The sequence below is a fragment of the Xiphophorus maculatus genome, chromosome 24, assembly GCF_002775205.1.
Source record: "Xiphophorus maculatus strain JP 163 A chromosome 24, X_maculatus-5.0-male, whole genome shotgun sequence".
NCBI lineage: Eukaryota > Metazoa > Chordata > Actinopteri > Cyprinodontiformes > Poeciliidae > Xiphophorus > Xiphophorus maculatus.
The window spans coordinates 10,648,550-10,676,090 of NC_036466.1; the positions used below are offsets into that span (position 1 = coordinate 10,648,550).

The 27,541-nt window shown below is 38.6% G+C and overlaps 2 protein-coding genes across 5 annotated transcripts in view; both read right to left on the reverse strand.

Moving 5' to 3' along the window:
* Positions 1–19,879, reverse strand: part of LOC111607586 (NLR family CARD domain-containing protein 3-like) — a 33,898-nt gene extending 14,019 nt beyond the window's left edge. For 2 of the 4 annotated variants that reach the window (XM_023329366.1, XM_023329365.1), the window contains exons 1-2: positions 19,623–19,879; positions 18,439–18,494 (exon numbers count right to left, since the gene is read on the reverse strand). The gene's annotated coding sequence lies outside the window, so the exon portion shown is untranslated. Of the gene's footprint in view, positions 1–14,710; positions 14,946–16,268; positions 16,343–16,813; positions 16,995–18,438; positions 18,495–19,622 lie in introns of those variants that run through there. The other 2 variants (XR_002752356.1, XR_002752355.1) reach the window with 2 other exon arrangements.
* LOC111607592 (NLR family CARD domain-containing protein 3-like) lies at positions 10,992–14,100 on the reverse strand. Its single transcript, XM_023329380.1, has 4 exons — positions 13,193–14,100; positions 12,414–12,587; positions 11,724–11,826; positions 10,992–11,204 (listed from the first exon to the last, which is right to left on the reverse strand). Exons 1-4 carry the CDS (start codon positions 14,074–14,076, stop codon positions 11,184–11,186), a joined length of 1,182 nt encoding a protein of 393 aa, XP_023185148.1. The 5' UTR covers positions 14,077–14,100; the 3' UTR covers positions 10,992–11,183.
* Positions 19,880–27,541: the final 7,662 nt, after the last annotated feature.

Consider the following 27,541-nt stretch of genomic DNA (forward strand, 5'->3'; position numbering starts at 1 on the left):
TGTATCGGTTTGGGAACAATCGTCTCATCTTGAATGTGAACAAAAGAAATGTGATGATTGTAGATTTCAGGAGGAACAGGATTAGCTCAAACACTGTTCCCATCATGGCAGAAGAAGTGGAGATGGTTGAGGAATATGAATACCCTTGTGTTCACCTGAACACCAGACTGCAGATGCAGTAGGGAGGCCGTCTACAAGAAGGGGCAGAGGAGACTGTAATTTTTGAGCAATTTAAAGGTCTCATCTCTTCTGCAGGCAGCTGTTGGTGTAGCAGCATCAGACCCAGAAAAATAAAAAGGCTCAAAATCCTGATAAAGAATGCTGGTTATATTTTGGGGTCGACTGTATAACGTTTGGAGATAATGCAAAGAAGGATCAAGAAAATTATGGACAACCATGACCATCCGCTTCATGAGTGTCCTGGAAAAATGGTGTCTTCAGTCAGAGGCTTCTTCAAATTCGATTTCAGACATACCGCTAGGAAAGATCTTTAATGCCAACACCCAACTCTTTGAAGAAGTTGAATTAATGAGGTAAGTTTAATTTCCCTTTGGAATCAATAAATCATTTTTGAATTTCATTAAGGGATGGCTGAAGATGGTTTTTCAGTGTTTCCAGCCGCCTTCAGCTAATCACATTTATTGAACTGCCCCCTTTTATGATAACTCCTGGCACAAGGACTTATATTTATGGAGTAAACTTGGTAAATTTTTAGTAAAAGCCTTCACCAGGTAAAAAGGTTAACTTAAGTTAACAATCTACTTTAAGTATTCTCTGTTCATTAAAAAGTCTGTATGCTAGATGCATGGTGTGGTCATGATTCACAGCATACATTATGCCAAGAAAGATTTTGCTGTGTCAGAAGGAAAGCAAAACAAAATTTTAATTCAGGAATTTAACCTCTCTGATGGTCAGATTGTTTTTTTTTTTAAATAGAGTCACTGAATGGAAAAAATATATACATATACAGTACCTATTGCAACATTTTCATTCTCTGATGTGTGTTGCTTCCGCATCATTTTAATACTAAGTACACATGACCAAAAAAACCAGTGATGTGTCTGGAAGGAAGAATTAAAAACAAATGCCATCCTATTTTTCAGAGACACTTTAAACAATCGATGGCCCCTCCAGAGTAATCTATATTCTCCAGATCCATATTTGCAAGTCCTGAAACATCAATTATCGTGTTGAATTAGTATTCAGAAGCCAGAAATGACGAGTAAGGCCTGCAAATAGCAACACACACAGACTCCTCTCCAAATACTGAAGTTTTAATCATGTATAAATCACACACACACACACCAAATTCACATTCACCCCAAATAGCAATCCTTTTGTGAAAGGGGAAGTAAGGGCCCGAGACGGGGCGTGAAGCGCCGCTCGCTACCTAACGTACATAATGAAAAGTGCAAGCTCCGTCATTTTCTGGAGATAAAAGTGTTCTGATGAGAGCTGGAGACAATAGCAGGACATTAATCTCCTTGACGTACCAAGCTTTTGCTTTAAAACACTCGCTTCCCCCATTCAGGCTCGCTGTACGCTCCAAAAGCATATCTGGTTTTGTCACACACACACATACAGAATAACCTTTTGCAAATAAGATGGAAAATTGCTCAAGAGACAAAATACATGGACTGACTTGCATCATAAACACATGTGCACCCCATCAGACTTGGATGACAATAGACATATTTACATGGACAAACTCATATGCTCCTGGAATCAGCAGAAGTTTTATAAAGCACAAGAAAAAAAAAAACTCTTTTAATGGGAGAAATCAAGCCATGTGGATTTCACTTCATTTTCAACTGGAAAACATTATCAACCAGTCTGCTCTGTTTAGTATGGAAAAATGTCAGGCAATTCTGATTGGTCTCCAGGTACTTCAAGCTTGAATTGAGGTACCTTTGAATTGGGACATTTGGAAAGACTGAGATAAACGACGGCCGTCTCTGAGCTGCCAAACGCTTCCCAACTTGGAATAATGAACTGAATTAAAGGTTTAGAAAGTAACAGGTCAGACATTTTCTGTACACTGCTTCACAAATCAACAAAAAAGACAGAAAGAAAGAAATTTGAATCCAGACATATTGTAGCCTGGTAGCACAATAGAACCCTGCTAAATCTGAGAAGTGGGTTAAAGGCATGATTGGTGAGTTTTACAGGTCTTCATGGACCAACAACACTTTCTAAGTTATCACTGAAATATGCATCATGTATGAGCAGCAAAAGTTTATCCAACAGGCCAAAAATAACTGCATCTTCCATAATTCAAGTTTCATCAGTTTGGATCTGAACCCATTTCAGTCCAGATGAACAGTTTTTTTTAAGGTTTTAAAAAATAATAACTGTATATATTGTATATATACACACAATGATACATCAGATGACTGATGTATGCAAACCCGATCTACCAAAAACAGTACAGAATATCTGTGTACAGGAATATCTTAAAACATGAATGACACAGAAAATCCATTTTTCAAATGACAGTGTTACATGACCCAATGTTCTGTAAATCACCTTCAAATTGTCCTATTTACTTTTTGAACATGTACAATATGATAGACAAAAAAAATGCTAACAAGACATTTTCTGCCGTTTCCCTTTTCTTCTCGAACATTTGAAGCTCCATCTCTTCCTAAGGTTACAATAAGCTCAAAATGATGAGTTTGACCTTTATATTTCTGAGTTGTTTTGTTTTTTAAAATGTTATGCAGGGCAGATTTATCGTAATATTGCAGGACAGCATACAGTATGCGGTGCCTGAGAAGCATGTCATTCTTCCACCTTAGAAAATACTCCTTCATATCACCCTAAATATGAAGGTACAGTATACAGCTTTTTCTAATATTTTGCCAAGTGATTGATGGTTTGCTGAGCTGTACAGATCGCTGATTCTTGGGTATAAAGTGACGTGACGGTTTGACAAGCTTGAATAGCTCATGATCAGATGTTGGTATGAAATCTCTTCAGTTGGAAATTGCTTCTTCTCCATGTGGTTCCTCCTCCTCTCTCCCGACCCTGAGGTTGAGCACTGCTTTGCATACTCTGGACATTTTCCTGCTGATTTTGCAACACACCGATTTGTGCTGGTGCCCTTTAGTTGTGCGGACCAGATAGAGTGCAGCCTTTGTGAGCAACTAGCCCCTTCGCTAAGTTGAGTACAAACTAAATACAGACTTCCATTTTATGTCCTCATGCGGGGTGAGGTGAAAAAGTTTCAGGTCTCATCAAATGGAGAATGATCAACCTACACTGGAAGAAAAAAACACACACACACACAACACATGAATTATTCATGACTCAGCAGAAGATAAGGACCTCTTTGGCTGTTAAGTCATCCCTCTAGATGCCAGGCAACATCTGTTTGAGCAATTGGTCCCTTGCTACCTGAATGGTTAATTACCCAATGATTAAACTGGTTGACCGTATCGACACGGGGGTTTTTAGAGCCTCAAAAAGCAATACAAAGTCGGAGAAATATATATATAAATTTTTACAACACTGATTTCTCAGAATTCTTCCTCTAGAACCTCCAATTGGTCCAGAAAACAAGTTCATTTCTTAAAACATTTTAGGTTTTCTTATTTCCTGTCAGCAAATTAAGCTGACCTGGCTGTTTTCTTTGACTGTTCAAGGTTTTAAGATTTTAGCTCTTAAAGCCTGAATCTTTCTTGTTTCTGTGAAATGTTAAAACACTCCAGATTTAAAAGTTTATTTTTTTCCCTCCTTCAGTTATTGTTGAAATCTTTTCTCAGAGCACACCGTAGACATTTTGGAAATTAAATGTTTGAACTGTATTTTTTATCAAGTTAGAGTAATAAAAGTTGTTGGCTACAAAAAGGACATAATGCCTTCACCGAGAGTGGCATTACATTAAAAAAACTACAAAAAGGAAAATGAAGCTCTTTAAAAGAATAAAATTCAATATCATAAAAAAGTCCTTGTATTTATTATTTTGCCATTTTACTTTGTGAATTATTTTCTGGTATCTTCTCTGGTAAACCCAAAATAGATAACAGATCTAGCCTTTGCAGTTGAAGTACCTGTAGTAATAAATTAAGTGAACAATTGTTCAATTAAGAACAAATTTTCTTTCACTTTAGAGTAAAAGCACAGAGGTAAAATAAATAAATAGTAGATGCAGTTGTAAGGTCTTTTGCATAACAGTAATGTGATGTTGGTCTTTGAAATCTAATTGTATTTCAGAAATACTGCAAAAATTGCCCATTTTCTAAATTGTGTCTATAGACGTTAAAAATCGTGATTGGCCAAACAAAATGCAACGGATCTTCTAAAACAAAGGAGGAGTCACTCTGAGTATCAAGGAGTGCATAAGTAAGTATTTCTTTCCCAGGATCCTTCACAGAGGACAGAAAAACTGGAATAATACTTGATGTGGCAGAAATGTTTCGGGTGAGTGCATGAGATAAAACACTGTGAGAAACCTGAGCTGTTTCTTCTGGAGAGATTGAAAACTGCTGACCAACATCCTGACATCTCACTCTGTCCTTGTGTAAACAAGTAGGATGATGTCGTCTACACTCTCCACAAACATGCCGCGTTTTACAGTCTTTCAATAAATGGCCTTTCCTTAAACATCCAAAACAAAGATGGTTCTGATATATAAATGATCTTTTGTCTTCCATTGATTTAACTGCAAATTTGGGACATTTAGCAACACTGTGTGATATGTCTGTACAAACCAAGCAAGGCAGTTTAGATTTCAGAACATGACCAGTTTCTTGTTTCTTGAACTCCGTACTGGTATTAAAAGTCTTAGCTTTCCTGGAAAGATCATTTGAAGAAGTTTTAGACTTTAACAAAAATGGAGAAGCAATAGGATTACATGCTATACGTGCTTCCTTTTGTATAAATCTAGAAAAACATTCAAAAGATGGATATTCTCCACACGCTTCAAGCACTTCAACAACAACTCTACTCCATTTACGTACAACCCAGTCTGGTAATTTCTTCAACATTTTATGATTTTCTTCACAGTCATTTAAGATGGACAGTCCTTTTACTTGAGGCATAGCCTCTTCACAACTTTTCAAAAAGTCAGCAAAATCTCTGAGAGATAATGGATCATTTGGTGCAATCTTTGGCCATGACATAAGTTTATCCCTAAATGGGTTTCCATATCTGTCCTGTACAACTGACCAAGCACCCTCATATGCATCCTCAGAGCTTCTGTAAAAGAAACCTTCCACAGCCTTTCGGGCTTCTCCAGAGAGATAACCTTTCAAATACAACATTTTTTCCCCAACAGAGATGGATTTTGAATCAATTAAAGTTGTAAATGATATCTTAAAGTCCACAAATTTCAAAGGGTCACCTAAGAATATGGCAGGTTCAGGAACAGGAAGGCGACTTAAACTCAATGAGCTCGTTAAGGCTTCAGCCAAGTTTACTGCAGGAACCTCAGAGCTTGAGGTGGTAGAATTGATGCAGCCCTTGCAGCTGACTTTCTTGGGTGTTTTAAAATTTGCACTGATTTAACCTCAGGCTTAAAATCAAGATTTTCCCCTTCTACCCCATCTTCAAGTCTGCTATAAACATCAAGCCGAGCTGCAGCCATTTTAACTTCCATATCTGTTTGCATTACCTTTAACTTGCTCTTCTCCTCATCAAGCTGCTGTAGCACTTCAGCTTCCTTCTGCTTCATTTCTGCCATAATCTGGGACTCATGACACTTCCAGTCACATTCAAGCTTACTGACTCTCGCATGTTGAGCTTCAATCTCCAACATGGATTTAACTTGTACCTTTTTAGCCGCAAGATCAGCTTCTGCCATTACACGCCCTTGAGAAACTTTGGAGCTGGTAATTGATGAACCACATGAAGAACATTCAGTAGAGATTTCTCCAAAAACAGACTGATATTCATCTCTATTTAAGACTTCTCGCACTCTTTCCTTTTCAACTTATTGATTAAATTTTTCTTCAACAATACCCCCTTCTAAACGCTTACACACAAGATCATAAATCTCATTTGTTAGTATAGTACAGGCATCTAGTTTCTGCACAATATCTGGAGTATTTAAAGAATTACGTTGAAGAAACTCATAATTCTGTTTCACTTTATCAAGACTGTTTTGGATCTGCTGATTTATTTCATCCAGATTTTCCTGAGAGCAAAAACCCTTTAATTTCATCCTGGCTTCTCTGGCGATTTGTTTCCAGGATGCATAAGATTTAATCCATAAACAATCTGCGTCATACTTAATTTAGAAAATTCTTAATTTACTTTAGTCTACTATCTGTTACAACATATATACACATACATACTTTTAAGTACAATTCAACAACAATTGTTGTGACAATGTAACAATATTTTATTAACATTTATTAAAAATAAACCCTACTGTATTGTTTTTACCTCTAAAATATATATTTCTCAAATATCAATTGTTACAGCTAATCATGGATCCATTTAAGTGAATTTAAAGCAAGGACACTCTGCGCTCGGAGATTCGGATCAACTGACAAAACAGTTGGATTTTTATTTTGCAGGTTTTGGTTCAGCTGCTAAATAAAAGCTGGAGAGTTTATATTTTGGAAACCAGTGTAGAGTCTGAAAACTTGTTATATATTTAAAACTCAATAATACATCCAGGCTGAAGCCTTTGTGCTATGAGTGACCTACACATTCAACAGACTCAGGCTGCCATATACAGATAAACACCACAGCTGGGAGGTCCAACATATACAAACAGTGGTGCCAAAGCACGTTGACATGTGGCAAGAGGAAGATGGAATCGAACCTACGCCCTTCCTATTACAAGACAACAACGCTACTCTCAGAATCTTGACTTTTGGATCCCACAGAGGAATGTTACTGACAACCTCAAAATATACTTCAGTTTTCCTGATTCAGCTCAATTCTTCCTCTAAAACCAGGTTCTGAGTCTCTGACGTCAGCAATTATAAATCACTGCAATTAATAAACATGATTTGATTTTAAAATAATTGGACATCATTTATTCTCCTTGTTAATTTATCATTTCTCTTTCATACGTTTTATTCATTGTTAGCTTTCAGTGCCTGCGATGGACTGGTGACCTGTCCAGGGTGAACCCCGCCTCTCGTCTGGTGACAGCTGGAGCTGGGCCCCACCGGCCCCCCTCACCACCCTGCAGGGATCAACGTGTTCAGATCATGGATGGAAAGATTTGATGGTAGATTGTCTCCCTTAAGACCTCACTGAAAACAGCTTCATAGTTGATGCCTCAACATCAACTGATTCTATCATATTGCTGACTATTTTTTCTACTTCTAACATAAACAGGTAAAGAAGTAACCTAGAAATGTTTTCCCAGCCCAGGCATCCGGTCCCAATCATCATCAGTTCTGATGATGTCACATGCATAGCGAGTCCGCTACGTCTTAAAATTGTAAGTCAGACTTTTTTCTTTGCCATTTTTCTGTACTCTTTAAAATACAAATGTTCTTTTTTGTAGGTTTCTGTAAAGTGCAGTGAATGGGAATGTTCTGCCGTTGATCCTCACTGTTCTTAGGAAGGAGAAATGTCAGTATGTTTGCAATAATACTGGAATACTGTGATATTAAATTAAAACAATACTCTGTCCTTGGTTCAATATTTTTCACATTTCCTCTAAAGTGTACCTATTGTTTCATTGTACTAATTTTCATAAGCATGTTGTCTGCAAATTTTGAATGTATTGACAATTTGTACAATTCTGTAATAGTATATTGGCAATGTTCTCTTGAAAAATGTAAATATATTTCAAATAAAATGTGATTTGTTATGCATGCCTGCATCCAACTCTATGACCAACATTCACCATCCGACCCGATGGAACTGGAGAGGTTCTGAAGGAGGAATGGCAGAGGATCCCCAAATCCAGCTGTGAAAAACTAGTTGCATCATTTCCAAGAAGACTCATGGCTGTACAAGCTAAAAAGGGGTTTCTACTGAGCAAAAGGTCTGAATACTTATGACCATGTGATGTTTCAGTTTTTCTTTTTTTAATAAATTTACAAAGCTTTCTACAATTCTGTATGTTTTCTGTCAAGAGGGGATGCTGAGTATACATTAATGAGAAATAATATGAACTTTTCTGAGATTAGCAAATGGCTGCAATGAAACAGAGTGAGAAATTTAAAGGGGTATGAATACGTTTCATTCATTAATTCACCAGGGACTTTGATTTTCCTCATTAAAACAAAATCAGAGTAAAGGAAAAACATGGATATTTGAAATGTCCGTGATTGTATTCAGTGACTCAAATATAAAATACATAAAACAACTTTCCTAGCAAGTTGGCAAACAGCTGTGGAAATTATTGCTGTGATTCAACCAACAATTTTATGATTTTCTAATGAGCAAACATTTAAAACCAGAAAGACTCAGAAATGGAGCGATGGTCAGAAAGAGGTCAAGTTTTCCATATTAAAGAAAGTCCATAAAGTAACGCATTTGATCCAAAATGTCTGATTCAATCTGGATTTTCTACTGATAAAAGCCCAGAGAAATCCTCTCTGATCAATAAATTATTGACTTCATATTGAAATATTTTCCATCCACCAATCAGAAACCCAGATATCTCAGCCGGGCCACAAACACTCAGAACCTACTGGTACCAGTTTGACTCCAAACTGGGAGCAAACTCAGCTTGTTGTCTGGGTTACAGATGAAAACTCAGAGAAAATCAGAGTTCCTGATTGAAACCAGGTGCTGCAGCTCTGCATCATAACCAGAACCAGAACCAGAACCAGGCCCAGTTCTGGTTCTGGTTCTGTCCAGCAGCTCAAAGAGAGAAAACCCAGTCAGGACTGGAAACCAGAAGAATGTGGAGTTAAAACTCACCTGATCAGATCTTTGCTTCTCCTTCTGTTCACACAAACCGAGTCGGAACGAACTGGACCCGATTCTCCAGAACTTGAACCGGACCCACCTGAGGCTCCGCCCCCTCTCACAGCAGAGGTGTGTTGCTAATGAGAAGAATCCTGTCTGATCATCACTACCAGGAAATAAATGGAAAATAACAACCAGTTCACATTTCAGTTTAAAGATTATTTATGTTTAAACATTTCAAGATTTTTTTCCATGACTATTTCATTAAATTAATAAAGATTTTCAAGTTGATCAGATTCAGTTTTATCTATAAAGACTTTTATAAAATAGCCAAAGCTGCACCAAGTTTCTGCTCAGCAACACAATAAACCACTAATAATAGTTTCTGCTTGTTCTAATCCTCAGCGCTCACGTAGCAGAGCTCACTTCATTTCAGCCTCCTGCCTCTGACTCCCCAGAGGATCCATCACTCTGCGTCTCTGAGGTCTGAGTCCGGGTCCAGAAAATTATCTTTACACCCGTCTGGCCCCCCGGCACTGCAGAACAGGACATTACCTGTCCAGATCGCTACCAAAACATTGACAAAAAAACAGAAATATAAAATACAGCGGACCTAATTCAAACCTAATTCAACATTTATAAAGAATCCTATGTCCTTTTTTCTTGCACCCCTTCAAATAAAGTCTTACCAAATTTACTTCCTTGCAACCACATTGTTTTAAATAATATCACACCCTGGTTCACTTACACCTGCTTAGTTGTTTATGCTGTGGATTAATTTCACATTGTAAATAAAACATCAGCAAAACAAGAAGTGAACACTCACCTGATCCAGACGCTGCTCTGCTGCTGCATGGAATCTGAACCGGTTCTGATCCAAACCTGACTAGAGCTGACACACCTGAGGCTCCGCCCCCTGACCCAGCTGAGGCTCCGCCTCCTTCCAGGTGACAATAAACACCTTTATTTTCATGTTTTCCTTTGTATGAGTTGAGCTGTAAAACTTTAGGTCAGATTTGAACTTTTTCAGGTTTTTCTCAGTTTTCTGCTCATTTCCAACCAACATTTTATTGCAGGAAATCATTTCAGGAAGGAACCAGAAGATTCAGGAGTCTGGGAGATGAGACTGTAACCGACCTGAACACTGAGGCCCCAGAGCGCCCCCTGCAGGATCTGCTGCACCATTGACCAGACAGAAATGGCAGTTTTATACAAGTTATTATTCTAATTCAATAGCTGATTTAATTCATCGAGTTTTGATTGAAAAGATTGATTCTCATCTGTTTTATTAAAAAAACATCTTCAGTCTGAATACTGCAAAAATAAACTGCTGGCTAAATTAGTAGCTTAAAGCTGAAATCAACTTGAGATGTTTCTGCTTTTACTAATTTAAGCTGTGAAACTAAATGTGAAAACTTAAAATACAGCAAAAATGGCCTGGAGGATTAAAATGAAGGTTTAGTTATTATATGTGTACACAGTCAGCTGCATAAAAAATACACAAAGATTTTTTAAAAACTTTATTTGGTCGTTAAACATCCAGCAACCCACATTGCATTAGAAGAATGATGAAAATCAAACATGAACCAATCAGCACATTATCCCAGTGATTCTCTGAGGTTTGAATAAATCAGTAAAATCACAGTAAAGAGCCTGAAGTTCTCTAGAAAACTCAAAACATGAAATATGGAGTTAAAAAAGTAAAAACCAAAACAAACTGAGAAATTAAAGCTGAGAATCAATGATGACGTAAAACTTCAAGATTTAGCTTTTACAATGAACATAAAATATATAAAATCTTTTTTTTCCAGGTTCCACATGTTCCTGAAAACTGCTCTAAGATCAGAGTTTCTGTAGGACATCCAGTTCTAAACTGGTTAAACTGGTTTCTCTGATGGAAGCTGAAGTTTCTCTGCAGTTTCCAGTAAAGCATCTTTTTATCTGTGGAGCTTTGAGGAACATTTTCATGTCAGCAGAAGGAAGAAGCAGCAGAGAAAAGAGGTTTGAAGTGTCTTTCATGGCTTCAAAGCTGAACTGAAAATGATTCCCATGTTTCCATTCTCAGACCATTTCTGGTTCCAGGATGAAAATGAATCAGAGAAAAAAGATCAACTTTCCAGTTGAATCCAGTTCAGATCAAAACTCCATGAAGCCTCTAAATGGAGCCCAGTTTGAATTGGATCTTTATTGATCCAAAGAGACAAACAATATCAGACACTAAATGACAACATGAGAAAATAAACGGGAGGAAAACCTTGGAGGTCAGAGGTCATCATCATGATCCAGTCAGGGTCTCTTTAGACTCAAACTGCTGCAGCTTCAACCTCTGAGGATCAGCAGGACACTGAGACCATTTTCTACTTCACAGAGATCAGAACCTGCAGAGAGAAGAAGGAAGGAGAGAGCAGATCAGTGAGTGTTTCCAGCCTCTCTCCAGCAGCAGTCAGTGACGCAGCACATCCACTAGATGGTTTCCAGGCTGCAGTCAGACTGATCTCAGAGCTGTGACCAAGATGAAGCCAATCAGTTGTTTCCTGTTGAACTGAGAGAACAAACAGATCTGAGATCAGATCTGCTGCTGCCACAGTTTGATGGATGAGGACCACTGTCTCTAGACATGTTGGACGGCTGGACGCTGGAGTCCAGCTGGACTTCCTGGAGACATGGACACAGCAACAACACTCATGTTCACACCAACACAAACGCAGGAACACAGCAAGCTGCTGCTCCTCTGATTGGCTGATTGCTGTCTCTGTGTCCAATCAGGAAGCCTGAACCATTCTCCTCCCACTGAGAAGCTGCAGCTTTACTGGGAACACTGGATCTTTGCTTTGATGCTAACTGGGTTTAGTTCAATATGCTGACAGCAGCTGGACTCACTACAAACATTTACTTACCATAGATAATCTACTAGATTCTTCAGCTGCTGAACATCTGAATCCTTCAGGTTGTTTCCTCTCAGGTCCAGTTCTGTCAGACGGGTCGGGTTGGACTTCAGAGCTGAGAACAGAGAAGTCCAGCTGATCTTTGACAAACTGCAGTCCTGCAATCTGAATAAAGAATAAAAGATGTGAGCTGAAGCCAACAGGATGCAGGTTAACCAGTCCAACAGAACCAGTTAAAGATTCTCATCAATATTAATGCCAACAAGCTGCTGCTTCAATAAAGACCTGCTGACTTCAGAACCAGAACCAGAACCAGAACCTGGTACTGGGTCATGTTGTGTTGGAGGATTTTAGTCAGTAAAATCATTCCAGGTTCTGATCAAAGTGTTGAAGCATCAATCATTGATTATTGATTTGTTCCTGTCAGATTCCAGGAATTCACTTTTCTAGACTGGGTTGAATGACCTTTGACCTGCTTCACCTGAGGGGGATTTCTACACACTGGGGGTCCGAATGCTGTCCTGTTCTGACCTCAGATCAGCAGGTCCAACTCAGTTACACAGAGGGACTAAATTAAACTCTGGATCCAAGTCCAGGAACAAACTCAGAAAATATTTATTAGAACAGAAGAAATTAATTTGATTTATGATCAATTATATATAATTATTCACAGAAATATCAATAATTATATAATTAAAATACATCAATGTCTCCAGTCTGCAGCCTTCAGTCTGTAGAAAACCACAGAGCTCCTTCACTCCAGAACCTTCCAGGTTGGTGCTGCTCAGGTCCAGTTTTGTCAGATGGGTCGGTTTGGACTTCAGAGCTGAGAACAGAGAAGTCCAGCTGGTCTCTGACAAACTGCAGTCCAACAATCTGAATAAAGAATAAAAGATGTGAGCTGAAGCCAACAGGATGCAGGTTAAAACTGAAACATGAACAAATAAATAATAAAAATGTAGAAAATTAATTTCCCTGAATGTAAAAGAAACATGATGAACTGATTCTAACATCTGATCCAGTCAAACTGGTTTAAAGAGTCCAAACCAGCAGAACCAGAACATTTGATCAATAAAGAAACTCAAATTTTTCGATTTTATAATTTTAAAAAAAGACAAAGATCCTAAAAGGAGTAGCGGCTCAATGAGTGAAGAGGAGTTTAAAGTGTAAAAGTCTCTCTGGCTGATTGGATCTTTCAGACAAAATAGATTTTTTTCTAGAGTTCAGGGTTTTCTATTCATTTAAACACGAAAACTGATAAAAAGATAAATATTTTTAAAATGATCAAAATGTCTAAAACCAGAAGCTGCAGCTGTCCTGGATGAGCTGAATGTTTAGATGGTTGAATGGCTGAAATAGTCCAGAGGATGAAGGAAGAAGTTAAAGACCAAAAACATCCAGAAGCAACTTGAAGAAGAAGAAGAAACAGGAGGACAATAGAGCTGAATCAGCATTCACACAATGAAAACATCTGGACTCACCGAGCCTTTCTGCAGTTCCTCACAGCTGGAAACAGTCTCAGTCGTCCTGATTCTGATGTGTTGTACTTCTCCAGGTCCAACTCATCCAGAACCTCTGACATCTGCAGCATGAAGGCCAGAGCTGAACAGTCAGTCTCTGAGAGCTTCTTCCCTGAATCCAGCAGCCGTTGGATCTCCTGATAAAATGAGACGTCGTTCATCTCCACCAGACAGTAGAAGATGTTGATGCTTCTGTCAGGAGAGATTATATCAGTGTTCATCTCCTTCAGGTTGGTGATGATTCTCTGGATGGTTCCTGGACTGTTCTCTGTCTGACCCAGCAGATCTTCTAAGAGTCTCTGGTTGGACTCCACAGTGAGACCATGAAGGAAGCGGACAAACAGGTCCAGGTGGCCATTTTTACTGCTGAGGGATTTCTTCATGACTTTCTTCATGAACTCATCTAGAGATGTTTCTCTGTATTTTTCTCCCAGAAACGTCTTGATCACCTCTGACTTCCTGCTGGTGAAACAGTGGAGCATGTAGACTGCAGCCAGAAACTCCTGGATGCTCAGATGAACAAAGGAGTAGACGGAGATGTCGCACGTCCCTCTCTCTCTTTTAAACATTTCAGTGAACACTCCTGAGAACAACGCAGCATCTTTGATGTTGATGCCGCACTTTTTGAGCTCTTCGTCATAGAAGATCAGGTTTCCCTCCAGCAGCTGCTCAAAAGCCAGTTTTCCTAGAGACTCAATCAGCTTCTTGTTCTCTGGACTCCAGATTGATCTTTTCTTTTTTCCTCCATCATACTTTTCCTTCTTGATTGCGAAGTTAACCTCCAGGAATGCTATGTACATCTCAGTCAGAGTCTTTGGCAGTTTTCCTCCCTCTCTGGTCTTCATCACATCCTCCAGAACTTTAGCAGTGATCCAGCAGAAAACTGGGATGTGACACATGATGTGGAGACTTTTTGATTTCTGGATGTGGGAGATGATCCTGCTGGCCTTCTCTTCATCATCTCTGAATCTCTTCCTGAAGTACTCCTGCTTCTGGGGGTCAGTGATCCCACTGACCTCTGTTGCCATGTCAACACACTCAGCAGGGATCTGATTGGCTGCTGCAGGTCGTGTGGTTATCCAGAGGAGAGCAGAGGGAAGCAGTTTCCTCCTGATGAGGTTTGTCACCAGAACATCCACTGAGCTGGACTCTGTAACATCAGTCAGGATCGGATTGTTCTTGAAATCCAGAGTAAATCGACTTTCATCCAGACCATCAAAGATGAACAGAACCTGGAACGTTTCAAAGCTGCTGATTTCTTTGGTTTGAGAAAATAATTTATGAATCAGTCCTAATAAGCTGAACTTTTCTTCTTTCAACATATTCAGCTCTCTGAAAGTGAATGGAAATATGAAATCAATGTTCTGGTTGGTTTTGCCTTCAGCCCAGTCCAGAGTGAACTTCTGTGTTAACAGTGTTTTCCCAATGCCAGCCACTCCCATGGTCATCACTGTTCTGATTGGTTGATCTCTTCCAGGTGGGACTTTAAAGATGTCTTCTCTTCTGATTGTTTCTTGTTTCCTGGATGCTGTTTCAATCTGTCTGACCTCATGTTCCTGGTTGACCTCTCTAGTTAACCCCTCTGTGATGTGGAGCTTTGTGTAGATCTGGTTCAGAACGGTTTGATTTCCAGGTTCAGCGACGCCTTCAGAGAGACTCTGGAACTTCTTCTTCAGAGACGCTTTATGGTCACTCTGACACCGAATATCAAAATCTGAAGAAAGAGACAAAGACAGGAGAGGAGACACTTCAGCTGAACATAAGGAAAACAATAATTTTTTGATATTCTCAGAGACAATTTGTGCATCAGCTTTAATGGATGAGAAAAAAGTAAATCAATAAATAAAAAGCCCAAATTTAATAAAAACTCTGCATGGTAAGAAGAACGAAAGTCACGACTGTAACTACGGTTCTATGAATCCCAGATGACCGCCAGAGGCGGTGCTTAAAGCACTGAATGATCTCTCTTGCACAGGTCGAGAATCTTATACCAACATGGTCACATGTGACCCCCGGTGACAACAGTAAGTCTATATAGTCACGTGACAATGACAGCTCAGTCCCTTAATCTTCTCGTGAAACACGATGATTCTGAGGGACCGAGCGCTCTGGCGGTCATCCGGGATTCATAGAACCGTAGTTACAGTCAAAACTTTTGTTCTATTTCATCCCTACTGACCGCCAGAGGCGGTGATTAAAGCACTGGATGACGATTACCGACAGAGTCCTGAGAAATCACACACAGAAAAGAAACAACCCCGAAAACATGCCCACCTCACTGGGATGATGATGAGCGCTGGGATAGGATCCCAGGTGAAAGGTGGCCCAGTTAACCCTGTAAAACCCAGCAAAGGTATTTGGGGATGACCAAGAGGCTGCTGCACATATGGCCTCCAGAGTGACCCCAGACACCCAGCATCTCACGCTCACAGGACTCGGTCAGGTCGAGCTGAAATCGCCACTCTTGACCCGTAAACCGACGAGCGAATAGGCCAGGAAACACGGCTGCATAATGTAACAAAAGCAAACCTGAAGCAGCTACGATAATAAATGAAGACAAGCCAGATATGGAGGCACAATATAAGAAAAAGCAATCCCAAAAACGGAAATTAATTGAAACCTTCAATTCATCCATGTGCTGAAGATGTTTGACCATCAATCTGCAGGCTCTCTGTTCTTCTTCATCACAGCATCTATTTTGTTGCAGTCCTTGTCTGCTCTGGTTTGGTTCTTCTCAAGTTTACCTTCTATCTCTGAATGTTTAAAGACGCGATCTGATAGAAGGTCATCAAGGAGCTGTTAACTCTCAATATTATTGGTGAATATTGTGATGAAAATATTGACTGATTAACAAACATTTTCATCACTTTTTTTCTCCTTTCTTTATCATCACCAGCACATAAGTTCCAGTTACACCAGCTGAAATAATTGATCACTAAGAGACTTTTAAACCTTAAATTTCCAAATCTCAACTAAAGACGTGGATCTGGTCCAACAGAGACGACAGGAGGCTCTGATTGGAGGAGTTCAGTCTCACCTGGAGAACAGCTGCTCTGATTGGCTGTCGGCCGTTCAGCTCCTGTTCTGGGTCTTTCTTCACACTCACAGCTCCTGTAAAGACATTTCTTCATCAGTGAAATATTTCACTATCAACAGGCTGGAGCTGAACATGTTCATGAAGGTCCAGCACAAACTAGAGACCAGAACTGGGTCAGAACACAACCTGAGATCATTGATGATCTCTGGTGTGAAGTTCTTCATTGTATCATATCTGGTATCATGACTGATACCAGTGTTCCCAGTCTGGAAGCTCCAGTGCTTCACTGGGTTTAGAGACAATCTGAGTCGTTGCTCCTCACATTGTTGGTTGTTTTTGTTTTCATGCAACATTTTCATCATTGATTCATTCAGACTTTCATTCAAACTCTGATTTACTGACCAACATCCTTCATGACTAACTTTAAATTAATATCTCAGAAAATTAAGTTACTGTTTATTAAAACACTGAAGATCAACCAGTTAATATCTTGTATTTTATATCTCTATAGATTCACATGAATCAGTTAGAAAATGGTTTCTTACTTTCTGTCTGATGGTTCAGGTTCATTACTGAACTCTGGAGGCCAATCTTTGGACCGGTCACTCCTCATAGATGGACTGATGGGTCCTGGAGGTTCTGCTCTGTCCTGATCTTCCATCTTCTGGCCTTTTGGAGAGAGAAACCAGAACCAGTCAGTCCAGTGATCCGGTTCCAGTAACTGTCCTGTGAAGCAGAAAGCTGGTTCCCATCATGTGTTCAGAGGATCAGAGTGAATCATTTGAATGAATGAGTGAACATTTCCTATGAACTAGTGAACTTATTTAGCTCCCAGTGGACTTGAACGCATCATGACTCTATTGTAGCTCTGTATGGAGGGAGTCAGTGAGCAGAAGGTTCTGAGGGAGCAGCAGCTCAGGTCGGGTCCACAGCTCTCCTCCAGACAGAACCGGGTCCAGCTGGGATCTCAGCAACATGTCAGCCTCTGTGTGCAGCTCAGCAGGATTTCCTCTCAGCTCAAGAGACACAAAGCAGCTTTCAGGGACCACAGCATCCAGCTGAGGTACCAGCTGGACCCACTGCAAGGAATCATGGGTAAACAGCTGCTTCAATAGGGGGATGAAGCCCCCAAACACTCAGCGAGGCCTGAAACATATTTAGTCTATTGATCTGATTGAACTTCAAAATAAAGAGACACATTAATGCAACTCTTTTAGTTAGAAACTAGTTTGTTACAACTGATCTAAAATGTTTGTGAAATTATTTATTTTATTATTATTGCTCCATTTAAAAGTTTTGTTATTTTTAGGGTTGAACCGACTGCAGTTTTCTGGCTGATCGATTCCGATTTTGCAGATACTGATTGCTAAACACAGCAACCTTTCAGGTAAGAGTCAGTCTGGATCTGGATGCATTTTTCCAGCAGAGCTTTGAGAGACAAAGAGTTTCTTCCTGCTGAAAGGAGCAACAAGAGGAAAACCTGGAAAAAGATCAAACTCAGTGAGGAGGAAGAGAGGAAATCTGTGGACGGCTTAAAGCCGGTTCTGATCCACAGACAAGAGAAACATCAGTTTCTGCTGAACCCCAGACTGATGAGGGACGGAGTGATGCGATTCACTTCCTGCTGATTTCAACAAGCAGAGAAACTAGTTTACAATGTTTTAGTTCTGGTTTTTAGGTTAAAACACCAGAGAGAGTCGCTGCAGCAAGAACTGATGGACTGTAAAAGTTACATTAAGTTCTCAGTTTATTTAGGTTAAATCTGAAAAGTTCATTATTGCTCCACACAAACAGATCAGCTTTAGATGCTGCTGTCATGGTAGATCATAGCTGATCATTCACCAGGTTAACTGCGCAGTAACTGAGCTGTGTGTTTATAGTGTGTTCAATATTTCTCTTTTTGTTACTTATAGTCGCATAATGTAACCTCACTTAGCATCACTTTATAAGCAGCAACGTCTCACAATAAAGTTTTTCATTTGATCTAATTCCTTTCTAGATCAGGCCTTCAATAAAGTAAACAGAGCGCTGCTGCGGGGACCAGGCCCTATGAGAGCCGAGCGACCCAGGCCGAGGTGACTGAGGCCCCGGGAAGCCTCGGTGGGTTCATCGGTTAGAAAGGCTCCAGAGAGCCGAGAGACACGGAGGGACCCGGAGCGGCAACACTTACCTCTAGTAACAAGTCAGCAAGTTATTTCCATCCTGCAGCTCAAAATGGAGGCTGATCTGAAGGAGACCAGAGTTGGTTTCAGTTTCTATTTTCACAGGAAGTTACGTAACTTGTGTTTTCCTCTAGAGCCAAAGTTTGATTCATCTGAATAAACATTAATAGTTCAGTTAGATTTAACAGAGTGAAAAAACTAGAGTGAAGATGGAAAAGCTTCAGTATTTCTGTTTTGCTGTTAGTGAAGCAGATCTGAAGCTGAGCAGCTTTTTTCATGGATTCAGCAGAAAACCAGCAGAACAAACTGCAGTTTAACAGGCGTTTGATGGAGGATTATGAGCGCTCACTGCCCTCTGGTGGTGAACTATCGCAACTACAGATATTCCTCTTCATATTAATTACAGTTTATTTGATCTCATTTTCACTTTTATCAGGCCAAATCAAATCAGCTTACATTAATGTTAAATAAGAGTCACTGCAGGGTTAGTACATGGAAAATAAAACTTATTCTACAAAAATCCTCCAAAAACGATTCACTGTGGGAAATTTTGAGACTCAAGGCCTGAAAAAATATAAATAATAAAAATGTGTTTGAAATAAAATTCAATCACCTGCGATAGGAGCATCAAGCAGGATGAAAGGGGCTAATAGAGAAAAATTAAATATAAAAAGTTAATAAAGTTTAAATTATTAGTATTTAATATTACTTAGTTAATTGCAGTCTTTTGTATAACTGAATTAATCTGTAAATAAATGTATTACACATACAATATTATGCTGCTGCTGTTAATGTCATTTAAATACTTTTATCTGTTTTTAAAGACTGTCTACAGAAATAACAATATTATACGGTGGTGGTGCAAAACCTCAGCAGAGTTTAATTTCCTGCTTTTGAATAAAAGTTTCAGGGAGGAAACAAGAAAAGTAAAATTTATTATTTAATATGAAAACTAATTGAGAAAATTAACTCGTTTATATCGCTCTTAATGTGAAAGAACTCACAGGAAGTGAATGTGGTTTGTAAACGCTCTAACTTTATCAAGTAGCTGTAGTTACCATCTGGGTCCACTAGAGGGCAAAACCCGCCCTGCTCTGATAATAATAGTTCAGTTCGCGGCTCTGCAGCTAAAACATCAACATCATTCTGACTGTTTCCAGGATAATTTAACTTTTCATAAATATTTTCCTACCTTCAGACCGGAAGCTCAGCATCTTATCGTCTAAACCAGAGTTGTAGAGCTTTGATTCAGCTCTGTTGGAGCTGAAGCTCCAGTTTAGGAGCCACAGCTCCTCTGAAGCTGCTGCTGGAGCCTGTTAGCATCGTTAGCATCGTTAGCTCCGCTCAGAGTCTCTGCGGCTGTTTTCATCTCTGTGGAGCTGCTTCTAGTTCACACTGACAGAGAAAACATTGAAATGAACCCAGGAGAAGAATCTGCCTTCATTTATCTCACTGGGAATCAGTGAGATAGAAGTGAGAACCTACGATTAAGCTGTAAAAATTATAAACACACTTCCTGTGACGTCTTTCAAAACAAAACACCAGAAAATATAATAACAGTACAGTTCTAGTTTAAAGAAGCTTAACAAAGAAGCTTTCAAGGAAAAAAACTGTATTGATTAATTAAAATGTTCCCATGTATTTTATTTAAACATGTTCAGTTTGAATAACGCAAAATAAGTTTCTGCCGTAATTAGAAGCTTTAAAATCTAGATCAACTGAACAGGATGCTTCCGTCTTTACTAAATAAAGATGAAAGTTTTTAATTTTATACTTTATTTCTTTGTTGATCTGAATACAGAAACCTAAACATAACGGAGGACTAAAATAAAGGTGCTGTTACTATATTTGTACACAAACAGCTACATAGAAAAAACACAAAGAACATTATTAAAAACTTTATTGTCTCATTAAACACCCAGGAAAAAACATTCGATAGAAGAAATGTGAAAAAAATAACATAACATTGGTGCAAAATACTGCAATTCCCAATATTCCTTTAAGACCCAGCAGATGTCGCTGTAGCTCCATTCAGAGAAGAGAAGCTGCAGCTTCGCTCTGATTTTCTCCTCTAATTTTACATTCAGCATATTTATCAGGTATTTCCTGTGGATAAAAATATTTGCAGCTCTCCCTCCGAATAAAAAACAACCCAGAATTTGGAGTGAAAAACTGTGACTCACCAAATCGAGACAGCTGTTTCCTGCTAATTATCTCGGAGGAAAATTGTGCAAAAAAACTTCCTGGAAAACCGAGAGTGACTAAAACTTCCTGAACGAGTTCCTCGATGCCATCTGCTGGCAAAAAGGACACAAAGACGCTTTAATCCCTCGTACTGTTGATGTTCCTCTCGCCTCCTGCTGCGTTTCCCCTTCGGTTGCAGCGATGTCTGAGGAAGAGGAGGAAGAGGAGAAACGATGGTGTCTCTGGGACGACAGAGAGAAACAGAGCAGCCTTCACCTCAGCTTCACCTTTCACCATCTGCAGCTTCTGCAGTTTAGCAGCAGCAGCAACCAGATTATGTGCTTCTTTTAGTAATAATTGGAGTTTAATGGCTGCTTGAGATGAGATGAGTCACGATCGGCTGAAACCATCAGTATATATTCACACCGGCTGAAAATCTGAAGAGAAACTATTATCTAGAGCTTATAATTAAGTTGCAAGATGAACTTTGATGCATTTGTAATACAAAGAACTGCTTGAGTCAAAGAACATCTAGAAACACATCGAAGCAGAGAGAAACGCAGAGTTACGGCAGGTTGCTTTGAATTATGCAACTAAACACTTCAGGAGGTTGAAAAGATATTTACACTAAAAAAGAGATAAATATTATTTTTCTCAGGTTGAAATGAATCAGATTAAACTTTCTCTGTTTTAGGTCACTGAGGAACATTATTTCTTTTTACTCATTTCCTCAGTTTTTGGTTGATTCGCCTTGAAAGGAGCAGTATTATGTCTTTTACAGGCACATAATGTTAGCATCAGTTATAAAAAAAATGCAAAATATATCAAATATAACTTACATAATTGGACTTAGTCATTTAACACCTTGAAATTGGGTCTCTGTCTCTTTAAAAACTCCCGCTCTTTCTCAAACTCCGCCTTCAGGAAGTCATCACAACATGGTTCCTCTATTAACCCTTTAACAGTTTTTACCAACGTTGAACTGAGAAGCAGCTCAGCAGATTCACCAAATGTTTGCTAACTGCTGCTGGCTAGTCTGAAGGAGCTGAGTGTGGGAGGAGCTGCATCTCGGAGGCGGGGCTACGTCCACCCAGACGTTTTTGAACAGCTGAATGGTTGCCGTGGAGAACAGGACATTACCTGTCCAGATCGCTACAAAAACATTGACAAAAAAACAGAAATATAAAATACAGCGGACCTAATTCAAACCTCAGACTGAAGAACTTTTGGCCTCCAACTCACTTAAACTTAAACATTTAAACTCTTTTAAATACCAGATCTCTCTGTGCTAAAGCTCTATTAATTAATGATTTCATCACTGAGCATAATATCAATGTTATGTTTCTGACAGAAACATGGTTGAATGACAATAACGAACCGATCGTACTAATTGAATCAGCGCCTCCTAACTACAATTTCTTAAGTGAGAATAGAAAACATAAAAAAGGAGGAGGTGTGGCTTCCATATTTAAGAATATACCATAGCAACTTTATTTATGAAGCACTTTATACACCGACAGGACCAAAGTGCTATACACAATCATAAAATACAATGCCATTATAAAATAGAAAAGATTGAAATATAAAATACATACAGACACAATAAAACAAAGTGAAACCTCTCAGATTGTGCCAAAAGCCAAAGAAAAAAGATCCTAAAACCAGGAAGATAGAGCACATAACACCAGTTTTAAAGTCCCTCCACTGGCTCCCTGTAGCTCAAAGAATAGACTTTAAAATACTGTTGTTAGTTTACAAATCACTGAACGGCTCAGCACCACAATACATTAAAGATCTGCTGTTGTTGTATCAACCTTCCAGACCTCTCAGGTCTTCCGGTTCTGGTCTGCTCTGCATCCCCAGAACCAGAACCAAACGAGGAGAAGCAGCTTTCAGCATCTATTCACCACAAATTTGGAACAAACTTCCAGAAAACTGTAAAACAGCTGAAACCCTGACTTCCTTTAAATCTCGACTAAAAACCCACTTGTTTAGGATTGTAACGAGTAACTCGATTAAGACCTGAACATAAAGTTTATTCATCCAGATCCCTTCAGATTATTTACAAATTACAACTTGTACATTTACATTCTACTCTCTGTACTCCAACACAATCAACAGCTTTTAAATACAGAAAATGATGACAAAAAATACATTTTCTCTCACTGTCTTTATTCATCGGTGCACAAAAGCTTGACTAACCTTCATCCTGAAAAGGATGAACATTTAATTTATGTATGTACTCATGTTAACATGGTGAATTTAACAAACATGCCATAATCAAATGGTAACTATAACCTTGATAAGATCAGTCACAGAGCAGTTAGACCCCTAATACCTTTTTAATTTAAAGCATAAAAATGGAGAACACAACATTTTTGGTCTAAAGAGATATAAATCAAGTGTGTAGTCAGATGCATCTTTTTTGCTAAGATTATGAACATGGTAGCATAAAAGTGCATCAAACCTAAACTATCAAAATGTTATTTAAGAAATTTAACGGAAAAGTGAAACTTCTAAGATTTAAAACAGTAAAAGTGTTTATTTCTGGCAATTTTGATGATTCTTTACAGCTACTAAAGACCCAAATTTTAGCTTCTCAGGAAATTAAAATATTAAAGACCAAAGAAAAAGGATTTTGAATAGAAATGTACCACAGCAAAATAATCTGGCTCTTCATTGAGAGCTGTATGCAAGCATATTACAGAAAGGTGAGTGGAAGGAAAACTGTTGATTTAATGTTCCAATAGAATTTGGCACACTGTCTAAAGTACCAAAACCTTGTTTAAAGACCATTTCATCTCAGTATGTTTAGTAAGTAAACTTTCCAGATTTATTGTCAAGAGGATGATGAAAGTATGTCTGGGAGACCAAATAGCCAATCAAGATCGAGTGCATAAACTGGACAGTACCTGGGCATTTCTGGTTGGCCAGTAGTATAAATTCCTTGTTTTTTATTGGTCTTGTCTATTGTAAACACAAAATTAGTATCTGAGAAAGTACATTTTGAGTTTTCCTTTGCCATCACTCAGCAACAATTATTAAACAATTTGTCTCTATAAAAAATTTAAAAGACATTCTCATTTATTGAGATGTGTCTTTATTGTGACCCAATTAATCAATTCTCTGATGGATTTTAAATGATTAATTCTGTCAATTAGCCTTTAGCATGTTTTCTTGAACCAAAGGTCAGAACTTAAGGAGAACAACAAATCAGTATCAACAAAAAAAACTCGTCGAGTATTTCTGTGATTAAATTATAAACAACCCAACCTCTCTGACAACATAACAAGTCTGAATATGGCCATTTCATGAATACACACATAATTAGGTCCTTTATAATGCAATAAAATGTATCAAGTAAATAGTGATGGTCAGTGTTTCTCACACTACGTTACATATTGTGAGGTTGTTGTGCCTTCATTCCACGGCAGGACTTCACTTATCGCTACATATGCCTCATAAATAACCCTAAAAATTCTTGTAATGAGTTTGTAGCCCTTCATATCTGCGAAACATCAAGAAATGAGAAAAACAAAAACAATATGCAACAAAACTACAGATAAATGCACAGATGGACTAAGTACATGATCACAACTCAAAAGGCAGAGGAAAGCACTTTAAACTTTAGTTTTAGCTTAGAAAAGAGCATACAAAAGTTTTGACTGTTCTTATACTTGATTGTTTCTGAGATAAGTTAGGAAACTGTCTAAAAACACAAAGAAAACCTAAAAAAAGCCATTTCTAGTAGTCATTTGTAAACATTCATAAAAATTCCTTCTCCCATCCTACAAACAAGCTTTAGCTGAGCTGAACCAGGTGTTTATGTACATATGTGGGAACATCTGCGATAGCTGGTAGGTGCAGCCTGAAATACCTTAAACAATAATCATTACATCAGGATGAGACAGAATGGAAAAAAAACAAAACAAAAACTAAACAATTATAAAACAGAAACACTTCAAGTTGAAGCCTGAGGGTGGAAAACAGGACTTATTCAAGATCTACAAACATGATTCCAGGAACTGGTTAAAATAAGATCTGATTTTACAAACAGATACCTGTATGGATAACTGCTAAAATTAAAATGTTTTTGCTGACAATATACTGGATGAGCCTGGGGGAGAGGTAACAATGTTGCAGGATTTAAAACAGTGCATCTTTCAATAGTTAGATGGGGTTGAGGTAAGAGAGTGGACATACATGAGAGATGCCTGGCAGGTGATAAGAATGTCATATTTGTCTGCAATAGTAGTGCTGAGACGTCATGTGGTACTTTTAATGTTAATGGATGGGACAGAACTATAGGAGCACTAACTTCTACTGCCATAGAATGACGGCTCTCACACAGCGAGGCAAGGCGCACGCCACACTATCAAGTTTAGAAGAGAAATATGCTACTGGTCTCATTTTATCACCATGTTGTTGAACCAGTACAGAGGTCATAAAATGACCTTTACAATCCACCATCTGAACAAAAAGTTGTTTTTGTTTTTTTATAGTTTGGTAGAGCCAGTGCTGTACTTCATACGAGGGCCTGCTTTTTTCTACAACGGGCCTCTTCTGCTTCATCTGTCCAAACCAGAGGGGAGGACATTTTACTTCTATTTTAACTCCTGCCAAATGGCCATAGTTGGTTCTTCTTACTTTCTCAATGAAAATGAACCATTCCAAAATTAAATCAAGTTCTCAAATTCATTCATTTCCCTCAATTTTATTAATTTAATTATCAATCAAATAATCTCAGATTAAAGATTTCTAAACTCCATTCTAGAAAACACATTACTTTTATTAATTTTTAATCAATTCAGAGTAACTAGTTACATTTACTAGGATGGCTCAAAGTATCAAATTTCACTGAACTTTGCATTTCAAATTCACTATATTTTCAAATATCAAATGGTTAATAATTTGATTAGTTACTCAGTTCCTATATACAGTTTGTTTGCTATTTTGATTTTTACATTTTCTTTTCTGTTGTAATCACACATATTCATACTATGTAATCACAAATAAACAATAACGCAACAAACAAAGCATGAAACATTTAGTCTAGTCGTGGTCAGTCATAAATTGTCAGTCTATTCACAACCAAAAATCTACATCGTCATACCCTTCTTTGCGCATTTTCTTTGGATTTGACCTTTTTTTAATTATTATTATTATGTTATACTGCAGTAAAGTTAGTTTTTTTTTTTTTTTTTTCTAATTTAGACGGCTGTCAAAGTTATAGTTTGTTATCCATTTATCTAAATGTTTTATTTTACACGGATCCTGTTTTTCGACATATTTCCAGTCATTTGATGTTAAACTGTCTGTTGGCTTATTTTTACTCATTCCTTTCCCCAATCTAAAAAAAATAAATAAAATTTTAATGAAATTTGGCCCAGTTTGTTGACGCCTAGGGAGTCCTAAAAACTGGGGTTCTGTTCAGTAGGCCAGCAATTGAAATAACCTGTTGAGGTAACCCACGCTTCAACTCTTTCGAGTGGGGGTTCTTACCTCTGCATCCTCAAGAGGTTTGCTGGTTACAGTCCTACTGTTTTATATGAGGTAAAATACCAAGTGGTATTTATACCTCCAATCACTCGCACAATCACACACTTTTTTTTATTTTTTATTTTTGTTGCGGAATTTAAGCGCCTGTTCTCGCAGGACTCCGCCGTCCTTTTTTGCAACGGGTATTCGTCGGGCCCCGTCTCCCAGAACAGGAAGGCACCAGGCTCCGTCCACCTAACCACGGAATTTTGCGCGAGGACTCCGCCGTCCTCCACGGATTTCGTACAATATTTTTACCTGTTAGAGTCTAGAATTGACCCTCAGTCACTCGCCACTTTTAAACAAGAATCACTCACCCCCGTTGTCTTTCCCTGGAGCACCGTCAACCGTCAGATCCCAGCAGGCAGGTCGAGCTCCAGCCCTTGAACAGGATCTGATAAGTTTCCACTAGGAAATTTGCCGTGCGCACGGACTGCACTGGGGTCGACCAGACCTGCAGGAATCCTTCTGGTATATTGGCGACCGGCAATCTAAGGACCAAGTAAATGTCAGGTTTAAACACCTATTGAGACAGATTTAACAAGCACAAGAAAGACAAGAGAATTAGATTCTTTTGTACTCGCGAGGAGAACAGCCAGAGATGTTTTCAGTCACACATCTCTTTCGTTCTGAAAACATATGTGTCCGTTCTCCCTTTTTATTGCTGTTAGGATCCCTGTTACAGAGAGCGTCTCAAAGGGGCGGGGAAAACACTTCAATCACATAATTGCAACGCAAATGCTAGTCACTAACAAAACACATGGTATCTACACACTAGAATATTCTGTTCCAGACACAGGATAACACAGAGCCAGTTGTACGTCTTCATGGCGACAGTTTTATAGCTATCTAACAGGTGAAGGATGCAGATGTTTCTGCTGAACGATAACCTGTTGAAAACGGTTCTCTGCTCTTCCTCAGAGGCCTTCTGAGAAAGGAATCAAAGTAATTCAACAACACAGAAACATTCTTTATGCTAAGATGAAACAAATAAAGGCATATAAGACAAGAACATTATAAAGGCACATGAAACAACAAATATTTGATAATAATATATATAATTTACCTAACATTCAGGTTCCACATGTTCCTGAAAACTGCTCTAAGATCAGAGTTTCTGTAGGACATCCAGTTCTAAACTGGTTAAACTGGTTTCTCTGATGGAAGCTGAAGTTTCTCTGCAGTTTCCAGTAAAGCATCTTTTTATCTGTGGAGCTTTGAGGAACATTTTCATGTCAGCAGAAGGAAGAAGCAGCAGAGAAAAGAGGTTTGAAGTGTCTTTCATGGCTTCAAAGCTGAACTGAAAATTATTCCCATGTTTCCATTCTCAGACCATTTCTGGTTCCAGGATGAAAATGAATCAGAGAGAAAAAAGATCAACTTTCCAGT

What these genes read in the sequence shown, in the direction of transcription:
- LOC111607592 (XM_023329380.1), bottom strand. Translation starts at nt 14,076, where the DNA reads ATGAAGACCAGAGAGGGAGGAAAACTGCCAAAGACTCTGACTGAGATG. An exon ending in AGGAACTGCAGAAAGGCTCG is followed by an intron (nt 12,588 to 13,192) that starts GTGAGTCCAGAT and finishes TTCTTTATTCAG; the next exon opens with ATTGTTGGACTGCAGTTTGT. An exon ending in TGCAGACTGGAGACATTGAT is followed by an intron (nt 11,827 to 12,413) that starts GTATTTTAATTA and finishes CTCTGTTCTCAG; the next exon opens with CTCTGAAGTCCAACCCGACC.